The sequence below is a fragment of the Geotrypetes seraphini genome, chromosome 3 (genome assembly GCF_902459505.1).
Source record: "Geotrypetes seraphini chromosome 3, aGeoSer1.1, whole genome shotgun sequence".
Lineage (NCBI taxonomy): Eukaryota > Metazoa > Chordata > Amphibia > Gymnophiona > Dermophiidae > Geotrypetes > Geotrypetes seraphini.
In genome coordinates, this window is record NC_047086.1 from 372,996,820 (window position 1) to 373,013,174 (window position 16,355).

Sequence of the window (16,355 nt, forward strand, 5' to 3'; positions counted from 1 at the left end):
AGCTTCCAATCTAAACAGAAAAGATAGACAAACAGGATCCATTAGGAGGATAGAGTTCACTGTGGCACTCTGAGATGAAGGTGTGCAAGCAGAACTACTTATACGGTGGACACCATATGACCTGGAAAGCGTAACATCTGTCTTACATTGAGATATATTCACGAGACTGGAAGAGGTGCAGGAGATTATCGAGCCCCTGTTGAGGTAAGAAAGCGTGAGTCTGAAAGGTGTTTAGAAGGGCTCCTATGAACTACAGTTTCTGAGTTGGAGAAAGGTGCATCTTCTGGGGCAAGATATTAAAATGTTGTGGCAGTTTTTGACAAAATTTTGTTAGGGAAGCAAAAAAAAATTCACTTTGAAATGGAGCTCTCTCATTGATAACTGGGAATCCCTGATATTAAGATATATAATCAGGTCTTGTTACACCATCTCAGAGACTGGATTTTTAATACCAGCTTCTATAAGAGTGTATTCGCCCATAGCATTTACATTATCTACTCCATGCGAATCAAGTGTGGAGTAGTGGGAATCTTATTTCAACATGGCACACATGGAAGGAACTTTTCAGTTTATGGCATCAAACACCTGAGAGTAGTGCACTATTACTGTTGATAGGTAATGCTGATGTTCCCCTCAGGTTTGGACATTGCAGTGTTCAGGGTGGCAAAATCAGTGCATATTTTTGATTGTGTCCTGAGGGAGGAAGGGATGACATTAAATTTTCAAGCAAAAAGGATTCTTAGGTCCTGCTGATCAGTATGGTATTTGACCTTGAGATTTGCAAATCAAGTTCAAGATTTTCTAGAAGGTGATCCCACAGAACATTTCTATTGCATGGTTTCATAAAGCATCGCTCAGCCAGCAGACAGCTCAAAATTATCAGCCAGTATTAGAAGCTTGGAGGAGATATCTGGGCAGGCAACTTAGTCTTACCACTTTTTAGGATTTGATATCTGCTATACCAAGGGTAGTTCATAGTGCTGAACTCCAGGAATGTCACTTCCATATTCAAAGGCAGAAATGGGCATACTTGGCTGGCAGTCTTTCTTGAAATGTGGAGAGGTGGAGCACTATTTCAGTCATGGTCTCTGGCATTGTAGGGGAGTGCAGGCATTTTGGGCAGCAATGGTTAATTATTTACAGGTCCTGCTGGATCACTCTGCTTTTTTCCTTGAAAGGTATTATTTTTTGTAAATCAGCCTGTTTGGGAGCCTGAGGCAGATATGAAACATTATTTTTGGGTAAAGCCTATATTTTGGGGAAAAAAATGTATCTTAAAACACTTGCTGCAGTCCTTCCCACTGACCTATTGGTACTGATGGAATAAGCTACATGCTTTGATGTTATGGGAATCCCAAACAGGCAAAAAAAAATTTTTCTTGGGCCCGGAGCCAAGTTTCAAGTAGATTGCAGCTGGAGTCTTCAGTTCCGGTTGGAGGCCTTGAAGCTCTCTAGCAAGGGGTGGACTGGGAAGGGGATGGAGGGGAAGGGATTGGGGAAGTGTTCTGTAGTATCAGCACACCTAGTTGGATCTTTTCATTAGGTACTTTACTTCAATGATTCTGAGTGGTACTTTTACCATTTATAGTATGGATGTTATCATAGTATTCAATAAGATGTAGCAGAAGGGGGGGGGGTGTTTGAGGGCAGTAAGATATAATGGGGTTATGATATAAAAGATGTAATCTGTCTGTTCTTTGCTGTTTTGTATTACTTTTATTGGTTTTCAATAAAAGTTGTTTGTACATTATGCATTCAAATGCTAGAAAGGCTTTTTTTTAATACAGACCTTGTAATCATGTAATTTTATCTTGTGCAAACTGTCTTCCTTCACAGCAGTAAAAAAAAAAACCAAAACCATAAGAATAGTAGAAAAATCTATCCAGAAGTACAGCGTTTTTGATTTGTAAAATTTGGACTAAAGGATGCTTTTTCATTCAAAAGTAAAATATTGTTTTAAATGTTTAAGGCTCCTTTTGCAAAGCTGCAGTACTGATTCCCATGCAAAAAAATGCAACACAGCCCATTCAATTTCTATGGGCTCCATTGAAGTTGCTGCACCAGAAATTGCTACCATGACTTTGTAAAAGGGGCCCTTAATGTTATGAAATGTTATAAGTTTTTAATATTATAAGAAAAGATTTAGCGTTCCAAACTGAATTAAAAAATTCACCTGACATAAAGATTCAAGCTTCTTTTCTTCATGTCAGACTTGCTCCCTACTACCTCTCCCCTCATCTTTAAATATGTACCAAGGTCAGAGCTAATATAACCTCTGCTGCAAGATCTGATTTTGATATGAAAGGAGCTCCCATTATGACTTTCAACCCTTAAAGATCATGCTGAATTTGCACTAGTCAGGCACTGTAAAACCTGATCCCTTTAGGAAATGCAAGGCCCAGAGAAAAAGAGCCCCTGGTGAATCAATTTCTAGATTATATTTCTTAGCGGAATATTCCTAATAGTAAATGTGTCCTCTCTTGAATGATATTTGAAAAGAACATTTTATTTAAATTCTGTCAGTTTGATTGATACAAAGAATAGCTAAAGCTAGCAAAGTCCTATTATGGTCAGTAAAGTAAGCAATGATGAATTTAAAAAAAACAACAAACTACTTAGTATCATAGGGTGAGCTTCTAGCATTGGTTGGCTATGTATAAAGTAGAATAACATTTCTAGTTGAATTTTTTGCAGAAATAAAATCTGTCAAAAGAGGGTGACCTCTGAAAGCACTCTAGTTATGAAGTCATAGCACCATATGTTAAAAGCAGAGAGTGATGGGACATGAGACCCATGTCACTGGAGATTCTGTCAAGGCACTTCATGTATAAAAAAGACACAGACTAGCTTAACTAAAGACTGCTAACACACACTAATATGTGTTATTTACCTCAGGCCCTGTTTTAGGCATACATTATTCACTAATAATGTGTGCTAATGTGAGGATGCATTTCAGTAAATCTAGCCTTAGATGACCATAAGAGTTAAATAAGTTTTATATTTTTCTTATGTTTAACATGGCTTGTATGAAAACTAAAATGCAAAAATAGCATGATTGTTATAAGATGTGCAATTTTCATTATTAAAGGTGCATCAAACTTAGCATTAGATAACAACAAGACTAATTGTTTCAAATACTAATTCTCTTGATAGAAATAGCTATGATTTTCAAACATGGTAAGATATAAAAATGCAAATTAAAGGGTACAATAAAAACAAGGAATAGTTTTTTCTTTAGAGTATGCTATACATTTAGATATTTTGTTAGAAGCTATTTTCTGGAAATGCCCAATTTGGCTATCTTATTCCAATAAAGTTAATGTACAGCTCATACCGGATTAGCAAGGCTCAAACTGTTTATGATACAGTGTCTTATTTTTTTGGGATCTTTGTTTCATGTAAAATTTCAGTAGCTCTTAAATACATTCACGCTAGAAATTTTAGAAAATGTTGAATTCATGCAGCCTAAGAGTTCTTGAAACATTCACAACTTGGCAATCCTCTTCAGTCAAGTAATAGCGATTTTCTGTCAAAGACATCTCCAAACAAATACACTGGAAAAAAAATGTTAATAGATGAAATATCTTTCTTAACCTGGTAACTGCACTGAAAACATTATTTTTAACCAAAATATGTGAGAAATTTATGCTTCCAAGTGGCTGAAGTAGTTATGAAATGTAAATATATTAATTACATTTCATTAAATTTCATATTTAGATTCTAGTTTTAAATGACCAAATTAAATTCAAAACAGATAACAACCATCTAACCTCAAACTATGCATGAGAAATTAGAAACAAATGTTTTAATACATGCCAGATAAAATAAGAATATGTATCCCTTATCTAAACATTTGTCTTTTCTGAACAGACTCGTTCTCTCTATCTAGTGACTGAGAGACACCCTAGACCAAAATCCAGCCAACACAACTAATCAACTTATTCATATAGTTTTAGACCAATCTAGGTCGGTCATTCATGTTATATTTTCAATCACCCAATCTTAAGACTGAGTAGAGAGAGATAATTTTTCCTTACTAATTCTTTACTTATCACAATGCCTTGCAACTGAAGTTAATAAGTATTTTAAATATTATTAACAGAATAATTATATATTCTAGAGTGTTTTACCTGCAGTCATCTCCTCCTGTACTTATTACATACTTGTCATCATGTGAAAATCGTACATTGGTCACATGAGCAGAATGACCAAAGTAGCGTTTGTGTTTGGCCTGTTGGAAAAATGTACACAATTGAAGTCGGATTAGTGTTGCACTAATATGATCAACTGCAAATGAAATAATGCTAAAGTATATTGTTTTCAATTTTAATTAAATGTAGCATGCACTTGCACTAAAACATGATGTATATGGCCTGTAGTATCAAAGGATCTATCTAATATTAAGCTTTGCATTCTTGGTCCATCATAGAATCATCAATGCAGTTTACAACAGTTTAAAAACTACACAATCCAAAACACAATTTAAAAATATATACTACATAATCAAATACATCCTAAAATATGAGACAATAAATGTAATATATTATAACATGTTATAATATATTACATTTATTGTCTCATACAAATTGTTTCTCCTTTTATTTCTATGACCATTCCCCTCATAATAGATGCTGATCTAAGGAAGAATTTAGATTTTTCTTGTATATTAGTTATTATTGTAACATATTTTCCTTTCTGTATTTCTGGGATAAAAGTAATCTTGTAATGTTTGTGAAATTTGAAAATAAATAAATAAATAAAAATTGGCTGTCTTGAAAATAGTAACTCTGACCCAGTGTCCCACCAACTTTCTCTAGCCGCGGCACACTAAAGGTAGTGGCCGTGGCTCAACGCACCTGGAAGTGCGCGGATATTGCCATGATGACATCACACACATGTGTGACATCATCATGTCGATGTCTGCGTGTGTGTGAAGGCCCTCCAGACATGCCCTGAGACACCAGTGGGGGGTGCCAGATGGAAAGAGGGCCAGAGAGAAGGATAGGTGTTGGCGTCCACTGATTGCCTACAGGACGTGCCACTCGCCTGTAGGCAGTCAGCTGGTGCCGGTGCCTCTCCTCCTCCCCAGTGTACCGCAGCACACCTGAAATCTCAGGAGGCACACAGTTTGAGATACACTGCTCTAACCATCGATGAGTGCACTCCCCAGTGAAGAGAATGAGGGTCCTGCAAGCTCTCCAAAGAAAGGGGCAGATTTAGTCCTCCTATAGGAGATGTATCTTAGTAACAGTGAGCATGCAAAATCGAAGGGAAATTGGGGAGGGGAGGAAAAATATTTACTCACAAATTTTTCAGTGCATGGGAAGTCAAAGAGTTTTACAAGGCCAAAATCATCCCCAGTAACTATATTCAAACCAGCATGGGATACGCATGCACAGTTCACGTCTGCTTTATCAGCATTCCTTGGCCAGATTCCAATTACTTCATCTCCTAGAATACTGTTTAAAAAAACCCCAACTATTAGCAACTCATACCAAGTCTGAAGTGTCATCACAAGTTAATTTTTTTTTTAAAATATTCTTTATTCAGTTTTAAAACTTCAACTGTGCACAAAAGATGATGCATTTACATAAATTATTATCATTACAGCACAATATACTTTAAAAAAAAAATCTTTATTCGTTTTCATATCTTACAACATGTGTGTAATATTCAATCAAAAATAAATTTTACAAATCACTTGACATTCTTACTTATAATCATCAAAACATAAAAGAATCCCTCCCCACCCATCCCACCCATTAATAATAAACCAGTTAAAACAAATATCATATATCCCAATCCCACTCTACTTATAACCATATATAATAAAAAAAGGGGTGGTTAAGGTGTCTGATCATTAGAATATGTAATCAATGGCCCCCAAATCTTTTTAAAATTATTATAATTTCCTTGCTGTATAGCAAGCACTCTCTCCATTTTATAAATATGACAGACTGAATTCCACCAAAAAGTATAATTAAGCTTAGTATAATCCTTCCAATTTCCAGTAATATGTTGAATGGCAACCCCCGTCAATATTAGTAAAAGTTTATTATTATTTGCAGAAATTGGACTCTTAAATCTCATAGATGTACCAAATAAAATAGTATCATAGGAAAGGGCAACATGATTTTCTAACAATGAATTAATTTGGGACCAATATACTTAATAGAATAAAGACAAGACTTATTTTCTCCCACCCACTTTCCAATTTACAAACACCTCATAAAAATACTTGTAATCAACCCTTCTATATTTCTTAACAAATGCCAAAACATATCCCCCTCCCCCCTCTCCAGATGTGCATGTTTTCCCCAATTTATACAAATAAATCAATCTTTACAATATTTAGTTAATGGTTCCCAAACTTCCATAAATTTTTTATAATAACCCTTCTGAATGGCCATAAACTTTTCCATTTTAAAAATATAACATAGGGATTCCCACCAGAATGAATAATTTAATCTATCTCAATTTTTCCAATTTTTTAAAATAAGCTGTATGGCAACTCCTGTCATTATAAACAAAAGTTTGTTATTTACTGAAATTTGACTTTTTGCCCTCATAGATGTTCCAAATACAATGGTATCATATGATAGTGCCACTGGATTTTTTAATAAATTATTAACCTGATCCCAAATCGATCTCCAGAATTTTAGTATCAAAGGACAATAGTATAGTAAATGATTTAACGTCCCAACTTCCAGATGACAATGCCAACATCTATTAGATTTAGAACTATCTACTCTATGCAAACGAACTTGGGTCCAAAATACTCTATGTAATAAGAAAAACCATGTTTGTCTCATAGATGCAGACATTGTACATCTCATCCTCTAAGACCAAATTCGTGGCCATTGAGTTGCAGTAATTTGATGCTTTATCTCAATGCTCCAAATGTCAAGCAGACCAATTTTTGGTTTCTTATTCAAAAATCCAGATATTAATTTATACCACTGAATTGCCTGGTGACCCAGGAAGTCTACCTGAAAACATAAGACCGGGAAGCTATTTTGAACCTCCAAATTTTTCCATTCAGGGAACCCTTCCTGAATGGCGTGCTTCAACTGCAACCATCTATAATTTTGTATTTTATTAAGACCAAATTTGGGTTGCAATTGTGAAAAATCAAGCAGCTTACCATCAGAAATAACATCATCTAAAGTGCGTATGCCTCCAATCATCCAATATTTCCAGATGACCTTAAATCCGCCAATTTCAATCTTGGAGTTCAGCCATATAGTCTGAGATGTAGATTTATATATAGGAATAGGTGTTAAATTATCTACAAATTTTATAGTTTCCCAAGTATCTAATAAAATTCTATTGTCCTTATATAATCTAGGCATCTTGATACTTATAACATGACATAGTCTCAGTGGCAACAGGAGTTTCCATTCCAACCACAACCAATCAGGCAGAGTTTCCATGAGCTCAGGGAGGATCCAATACATACCTTATTGCATAATATAGGCTTGATGATACCAATAGAAATTTGGAAAATTTACCCCACCCTCTGCAATTGATTTTTGTAGAGATACTAGAGCAATTCTTGCTTTTTTCCCTAGCCAAATAAATTTAGTGAGAATACTATTTAACTTTTTATAAAAGGACTTCTGAAAATATACTGGCAACATTCCCATTTGGTAACAAACTACAGGCAAAATCATTTTAACTGTATGGACTCTCCCCCACCAAGACAAATGTAAAGAGTTCCATTGCTCACACATTTCCGTGACCTTTAACAATAGTTTTTTTTTCGTTAATTTTAATTGACTCATCCAATGTATCAATAACTTGGCCAATTTTATATAATAAGCGTGTGTGAGCTTAAAAAACACTCATTGCAATAACACAAGCTGGCATTCTCAGTGAAGTGTTTTTTTTTTAGCTCACACATGCTTATTATATAAAGTGGGCCAAGTTATTGATTTGATAAATCTCATCTGTGTTTCTGCTAAGCATAAGGCCCCTGATACAGGCCGATTGGGCCGAAACATGTATATGTCGAGTCATTGAGTGAATAAAGCAGAGTCATGAAACACATTAGCTCACCTGTTTTCTTTGGGCGTCTCCACTGTTTGTTTGCAATTGACTCGTGGAGGTGACTCTCCTGTTCTGTACGCAATATACAATCACTCTACTGCAAAACACTAGGCTTAAAAGCTCTAAGTGCTATTCCATAAAGTAGCATATTAAGTACAAGGAGGACATACATAGAAACATAGAAATAGATGGCAGATAAGGGCCACGGCCCATCTAGTCTGCCCACCCCAATGACCCTCCCCTACCTTTCTCTGTGAATAGATCCCACGTGTCTATCCCATTTGGCCTTAAAATCAGGCACACTGCTGGCCTCAATAACCTGAAGTGGAAGACTATTCCAGCGATCAACCACCCTTTCAGTGAAAAAGAATTTCCTGGTGTCCCCGTGCAGTTTCCCGCCTCTGATTTTCCACGGATGCCCCCTTGTTGCCGCGGGACCCTTGAAAAACAAGATATCTTCTTCCACCTCGATGCGGCCCATGAGATACTTGAATGTCTCGATCATGTCACCCCTCTCTCTGCGTTCCTCGAGTGAGTACAACTGCAACTTATCCAGCCGTTCCTCATACGGGAGATCCTTGAGTCCTGAGACCATCCGGGTGGCCATTCTCTGGACCGACTCCAGTTTCAGCACATCCTTACGGTAATGCGGCCTCCAGAATTGCACACAGTATTCCAGGTGAGGCCTCACCTTGGATCTATACAATGGCATAATGACTTCAGGCTTACGGCTGATGAAACTCCTGCGTATGCAACCTATGATTTGCCTTGCCTTGGATGAAGCTTGCTCCACTTGATTGGCAGTCTTCATGTTCTCACTGACGATCACCCCTAAGTCTCGTTCTGCTTCAGTTCTTGTTAGGATCTTGCCATTAAGGGTGTAAGTCTTGCATGGATTTTGGCTGCCCAGGTGGACTATGGGCCGGGTGCTACCTTATAGAATACTAACAGTTATACACACTGCATGGCACACTTAGGTACACCAGCTTCCAAGAGCCATAGACGTGGTGTACACGGTTGCACCTAAATGTAGGTATGTCAATGCCAACTTGTACTGATATTCTATAATGAAATATTGGCACCAAAATGCCATTATTGAACTGGCTCTCTGCAGTAGTACACTTCTTACCAGTCTGGTTTTCAGGATATCTACAATGAAATCAATGCATGCAAATTTCTATCTTATTCATATTCATTGTGATTATCCTGAAATCCAGATTTGTAGGACATGAGAAACACTGAATCATATGATACTCAAAGGGAGATTTTTCTGCAAGCTGACTCTTTAGCTAAGCAAAGCTTTTAGACATGAAGGACTAAAATGGATTAAAGTAGCTCCATTCTCAGTAGTAAGGTAACTATCAACCCGTCCACTAGTAAATCATCCTTTTGATCTTTTGGTAACAATTAGTTTACCCAGTTCAGTGGGGAAAACATTTGAGGCTTATTTATGAAGCTATGAACAAAAAACTTGGTTGCCAGGGGTCTTCTCAAAATTTTGCCTGAGGCTGGGTCTAGGGTTGATAGTTTAGAGATAGCCAGGGATTTGTCTGTACTTACTGAAATGGCAGAGTATACTTATTTGCAGTAAAACCAATCTTTGCAATTACCTCGTCCAGGTGGCCCATGTTATCTTCTCTATTAGTGCAAGCTCTGTCATCTGCTTTCCTGATGGCACCTCATGAACTTGACGTTTGTAGGCACCAGTTGATACCTAGAGGTGAAAAAAAACACAAAATTAAACATAGAAACATAGTAAATGACAGCAGATAAAGACCTGAACAGTCCATCCAGTCTACCCAATATTTACACACATTATAAATTCATGATTAAATTAAATTGTCTTTTCATCTTTGTTATTTCTGGGCCATAGACCATAAAGTACAACCAGTGCTGTCCTTAGGTTTCAGTTACTGGAGTTGCCATTGAAGCTCACTTCAACCTATCCAAATCATTTCTTTGTTTGTGGAATACAGACCATAAAGTCTGCACAGCACCATCCTCATGTTCCAAATTATTGTAATTCCAGTCAAAGTCCTCCCCAGCCCATTCTAAATCGAGCTGCCATATACGGGACACAGACCATGCAAGTCTGCCCAGTACCGGCCTTAGTTCATCAATTTATACCATTCAATTTCTAATAGATCCTCTATATTCATCCCATGTTTATTTTTTTTATTCCATCACTGTTTTCCTCTTCACCACCTCCTTCAGGAGGGCATTCCAGGTATCAGTCACCCTCTCCATGAAAAATAATTTCTGAATATTACTCCTAAGCCTACCACCCCACAACCTCAATTTATGCCCGCTAGTTTTACCAAAAGATTTGATTCTATATTACTACCTTTCAAGCATTTAAATATCTGTATCATGTCTCCCCTGTCCCTCCTCTGTAGAGCATACATATTCAGGTCTTCCAGTCTCTTCTTGTATGGCCTTTGGTGCAAACATCCTACCATTTTCATTGCCTTCCTCTGGACTGCTTAAAATCTTCTTATATCCTTTGCCAGATACAGCCTCCAAAACTGAACACAATACTTCAAATGTGGCCACACCAATGACAAATACAGGTGCATCAATACCTCCTTTCTTTTGTGCTGGTTATATCTTTCTCTATACTGTCCAGCATCCTTCTGGCTACAGACACCACCTTGTCACACTGTTTCATCGCCTACAGATCCTCAGATACTATCATCCTCAGACACTCTCCCAGGCCATGCATGTCAGCCTCTCACCTCCCAGCACATACAGCTCCCTCAGATTCTCCTCGCCAAGTGCATCACTTTGCACTTCTTTACATTGAATTTTAGTTGCTAGACGTTAGACTATTCTTCTAATGTTTACAGCTCCTTTATCATGTTTTCCACTCCCTCTGGGATGTCTACTCTGCTACAAATCTTAGTATCATCCATAAAATGGAAAACCTTAACCTTCTAACAAAGTTATTCGCAAACATATTAAACAGAAATGGTCACAGTACTGATACTTGAGGCGCTCCACTAATTACCTTTTCTTCTTCTGAGTGAGTTCTATTAACTACTGCTCTCTGATGTCTGTCAACCAGTTTCTAATCCAGTTCACCACTTTGGGTTTTAATTTCAACCTCTCAAGTTTATTCAAGAGCCTCCTATGAGGAAACATATCAAAGGTTTTGCTGAAATCTAGTGCACGTCCTTGATCCAATTCTCTGGTCGCCCAGACAAAGAATTCAGTCAAACTAATTTGGCATGATTTACCTTTAGTAAAACCATGTTGCTTTGGATATTCACTATTCTTTCCTTCAGCAACACTTCCATTATTTTTCCATTAACTGAAGTGAGGCTTACCAGTCTGTAGTTTCCGCTTCATCTCTGTGATCACTTTTGTGAAAACAGACCACATCCACTCTTCTCCAGTCCCATGGAATCTCTCCCATCTCCAAGGATTTATTGAACACATTTTTAAGAGGACCTGCCAGAACGTCTCTTGAGCATCCTCAGTATCCCGAGATGGATCTCATCCAATCCCATGGCTTTATCTACCTTCAAGTTGTTCATGAACACTTTCTTCCATGAAAGGCATGGCATCCTCTCCATTCTCACATGTAACTTTGCAAGTTAATAGTGGTCCCTCTCCAGGATTTTCAGTATAGTATTTGTTTAGCACATTAGCTTTTTTCCTTCTTTCAGTCTCGCACTTCCATTTTTTGCTTTCCTCCTTTCACTAACATATCTGAAAAAATGTTTGTCTCCTTTTTTACATTTCAAGCCATTTGCTCTTACACTTGCGCTTTCGCTAGACGTATCTCTTTCTTGGCTTCTTTCAGTTTCATCTGATATTCCTTTCTTTACTCCTCTTCTTGAGTTTTTTTTAAAGTGAGGGAACAAATAAATTGGAGACTCTCCTGAAATCAGCACTGGCACAAGCATAGAGGAAGCAGCGCAGGGCTGGCTGGATGCTGAAAAGATCGCTCCTGCCCAGCACCACTGGCCGCAACGAGGCAGGAGGCAGCCATAGCTGTCCAGAAGGGAGCTGCAGGTACAGGGGACTCCGTGGCTGATCTTATAATGGGGTGGCTTATCTATGATGTCTTCAAATAGGCTCCCCCATATAAGGAAGCCGCACCCACTGCAGGTGATTGTAAAACCCATGTATAGGCCGCGGCCTATACATGGGGTAATATGGTAGTCTATGTGCCTATTTTATAAAATGCATGTGTAAATCAGAAATCCACCCTCACTCTTCCTCTGAGCATGCCTTCTGTAAAAGTACCTAATTTTATAAGATCCCATTTAAGTGCATACAATAATGTTAGGCCTGTTAAATTTTCCTACTTTGGAGAGCAATTGGCCACACTCAGACTTATCTGTGATGGTACTATGCCATCTTCAAATATAAACTATACCTGAATATATTTACTGTCGGCTGAAAAATCCATCTGAATAACAAAACTTGGAATGTCTTTGCAGTAGCCTATGCGGTTTAACGTTGGACCTTGGCTAAGGTCATAAAAATCAACAGTATTTTCAGCTGAACCCACGGCCAAAAATTTATTATCTGGGCTGATTCTGAAAAACAAAATCAAAAGAATTAACAAAATTAACAAGAACTAATCATCCTGGAAACACGGGTGCCCAAATTTAAATACCACAGTAGCATTTGACCCTTTAATGGGCAGATGGTGAAAACAGATGCTTTACGTAACAGTGCCAAGTAACAGGCATTTGGAGATGCAGATCTCCCATAAAAGCCATAGAAGACACATGGTACTTCTGAGCAACAATGCAAAATAAAGGGTTAAATATAATCCAGATATTCAGCTCCACTACCATGGCTAATAATAAATATCTGGATACAGCGGTAAGTGCCGGCATTATCCAGATAAAAGTGATATTCAGTCCTGTTCTCTGGATAATTATCAGCTATCTTAGGACTGAATATTGTTAGTACCTAGATAATACCCAGAACCACCCAGGGTCTACCTATACAACTCCTCTGTACTATCTGGATGTTGCAGTATACTGGTGATCAGTGTCACTATCTGGACGGTGTTGCTGAATATCAGTAGAATGACCCGGCCAGCAGGACTTATATGGATAGATGTTGCTATCCAGATAAGTGTTCAGAATTTTGGGCCAAAAGAAGATGATGGCTGAGAAAACGAAGTTACTTGGGATCTCTGGAGACAGCAGGGAATGCAGTACATTGACTGGAGTACAGTACAAAAGGAAGTGGGAACGGACAATGAACACTCCACTGAAGATCACTGATGTAAAACCAACTTGTTTATTTCATAAAAGGACACAAGCAGAAGTTGGGTTTACATCAGTGATCTTCAGTGGAGATTTCATTGTCCATTCCCACTTCATTTTGTACTGTTTTACACCCGTGGGTCTCTGTCCTGTTGGACTTTTTGGTGTGTACATTGACTGGAAACATTCTTCCAATACAGCCTAATATACAGAGTTCTCTAGCTCAGGGAAACCCTTTTGGCTCCTCTGAGAATGCATGGGTGTTCCCATACTAGGTGGAGTTCTGTCTCTCTCTGGTCAGTTCATATCACAGCAGTTCAGAAAATTCTATTTTTGTATGGTTAGAGGAAAATAAAGTGTGGCTGCATTATCCTGCTGTCTATGGAGAACTCCCATTACAGATAAACAGACAAGCATGGAAGATGCATGGACATTGATTGGTGATTACAAAGCTGAGGGTTACCTTAAACCTGGTGAAAAACTGACTATAGATGGCTCAGATTTATGAGCTAAGCAGATGGAACTTTTCTATCCTCTTTTTTTTTACATGGGCATAATTATTACATAATGTACTGCCTTTCTAAAGGCTGTGTCCATGGATAAAGATGCATCTATGCAGTAGTGTTTTGTGAGCATATGAATTGAAGACTAAGTAGCTACCCTGCAGACATCAAATTATTCACAGTGGTTGCTGCTGTCGCTCTGAGATGATGAGGACACATTGGCCTTGAGGCAGGTAGATTCACTGTGTCATAGCAGAAAGCTATACAGTCTCAGACCCAGGTAGATAGGATTGTGCTTTGATCCCAGGGCAGCAGTGGCAGCCAGTCATCAGAGACAGTGTTGTAAACAGGCTGCTCATGGCCAGCCCCAACAGGGCCTTTCCTTTGCTGCATCAGAAGTGATGCAGCAGAAGAAATGCCCTGTCGGAGCTGACCACAAGCAGCCTGTTTACAGCGCTATCTCTGCTAACTGGTGGGAGATAAGCAAAGAGAAATAGTGAGGGGCAGCTAAGTAAGTCAGTAACAGGAGTTTGAATTTTATTCAGAAATAGATGGGAAGCCAATGAAGTGACTTTAGGAGAGGGGTAACATGAGTATAGGGGCTCTCACAGAATATGAATCATGCAGCTGATGGCAGAGCAGAAGACCTGAGACTAGAGAGTTGCTGTACTGTATATACTTGAATATAAGTCGATCCGAACATAAGTCGAGACACCCATTTTCCCCCCAAAAAGGAGGAAAAATGGTTGACTCAAATATAAGTCGGGCGGCTTAAAATTCAAGTTCCTGCCCTGCCAGGTTCTGTCCCCCTCCCTCCCTGCCCTGCACTCAGTCCCATTCCCTACCAGGCTGTGAACCAAGCCCCCCCCTGCCTGCTCCAGAAGTCTTCATTCTACAGCAACTTCCTGTTCCCATGTAGGCGCGATGTGGCAGAATGAAGGCATCCGGGGCAAGCCAACTGCAGAAGGCTCATCTCGTTGCTGCTGCCAACTGCCAGAAGATTTAAAATTACAGCAGCTGGGGAGGAGGTAGGTGGGAGAGTCAGGAGCTAGAAAGAAAGGTCATGCCACAGGATCCTGCTGGGGACCTAGGGTTGGGAAGGGAGAGAAGAACATATGCTGCATGGGCTGGGAATGCAAGGAAGGACAGATGCTGCAGGGGCTGGGAAGGGGTTGAAAAGGCAGAGAAGGACAGATGCTGTATAGGTTGGGAGGGGGGTTGGGAAGCGGAACTGGACCCTGGACTGGCTGAAAACTAAGAAATGGAGAGTCCTGGAGTGGCCAAGTCAAAGCTCTGATCTTAATCCCATTGAGATGCTGTGGGATGATTTGAAATTGGCAATATATACAAAAAACCCTCAAACATCTCATAGCTGAAAGAATTCTGCATTGAGGAGTGGGCCAAACTTTCCTCAGACCGATGTTACAGACTAGTAGATGGCTACAAGAAGTGTCTCACTGCAGTTATTTCAGCCAAAGGGGGTAACGCTAGCTATTAGAGTATTGGGTGTCCTAATTTATTCCTCAGTTAGAATATACATTTTTGTGGATATCTTTTCTTTCATGAGTAAATCAAGGAAAATTTTTGTTGCTTACGTGCAATTGCATCACTTTCTTTTCCAGAGATAAAAAAAAAAAGATTTGACATTGATATGTGAACATTTCTTAATAAAGAACTGAATATTTCATGGGGTGCCCTAATTTTTTCACATGACTGTAGTGTGGGTCTACAATGAAGTTTAAGTTTTCAAATTTTATTTAAAATTTGATAAAATGCTTACCAAAAAAATTTCTAAGCAATTTACAAAAATAAAATATACATTTAGCACCTTAAACGACAGATACACACCTAGACATACTTAAAGGGAGAGGAAAAAAAGGTAGAAAGTACAATTTGTCAGAAAAAGCACATAGAAAAGGAAAAACATTAGGGAGGGGTTTAAAACTACCTAGAGAAATGGTTTTACCTAAAAGTACCTAACCAACAAATAAGAAGAAAAAGTAGGTCTTATGGGAAAAAGCTCATTATTTTTCAAAAGCATCTTTATAAATAAAACTTTTCAGCAAACCTTTGAATTTCTCTAAACTAATTTCCGCCTAAAGTTGGATTGGCAGATAGTTCCATAATTGGGGAGCAGTAATCGAAACGATTTCAGCCCGTCTCGTATTTATGATTTTTAGTGACGGAATGGATAAGAGGTGTTAGTTCATTGATCTAAGTGACCTTGGGATTGTGTGTGGAATTAAGAGTTTATCCAAAAATGCAGGAAGTTTGGACTGTTGGATTTTAAAGGTTAGGAGGGCTATTTTATAGGTGATTCTGTGGGAGATTGGTAACCAATGTGCATTTAAAAAAAGGGGGGGGTGACATAGTCAAATTTCCTTGAGTTTGTAATGATTTATATTGCAGTATTTTGTATGATTTGCGAGTGTCTGATTTCTCTTTGTGACACGCCTTTGTAAAGGGAATTATAGTAATCTAATTTTGAGATCACGAGGGAGTGCATTAAGACATTTAATGTCGCAGGTTGCAAGACCTTTGAGAGTGACCTAATCATCCTAAGTTTGAAAAA

General features: G+C 38.4%; 1 protein-coding gene across 2 annotated transcripts in view; it reads right to left on the reverse strand.

The window, feature by feature from the left end:
- Positions 1–2,047: 2,047 nt before the first annotated feature.
- Positions 2,048–16,355, reverse strand: part of EML6 (EMAP like 6) — a 523,485-nt gene continuing 509,177 nt past the window's right edge. For both annotated transcript variants that reach the window (XM_033938328.1, XM_033938329.1), the window contains 5 exons: positions 12,434–12,596; positions 9,660–9,763; positions 5,306–5,459; positions 4,131–4,231; positions 2,048–3,554 (listed from right to left, as the gene is read on the reverse strand). In XM_033938328.1, coding sequence (XP_033794219.1) covers positions 3,530–3,554; positions 4,131–4,231; positions 5,306–5,459; positions 9,660–9,763; positions 12,434–12,596 — 547 coding nt within the window. In that variant the 3' untranslated portion in view covers positions 2,048–3,529. The remainder of the gene's footprint in view (positions 3,555–4,130; positions 4,232–5,305; positions 5,460–9,659; positions 9,764–12,433; positions 12,597–16,355) is intronic.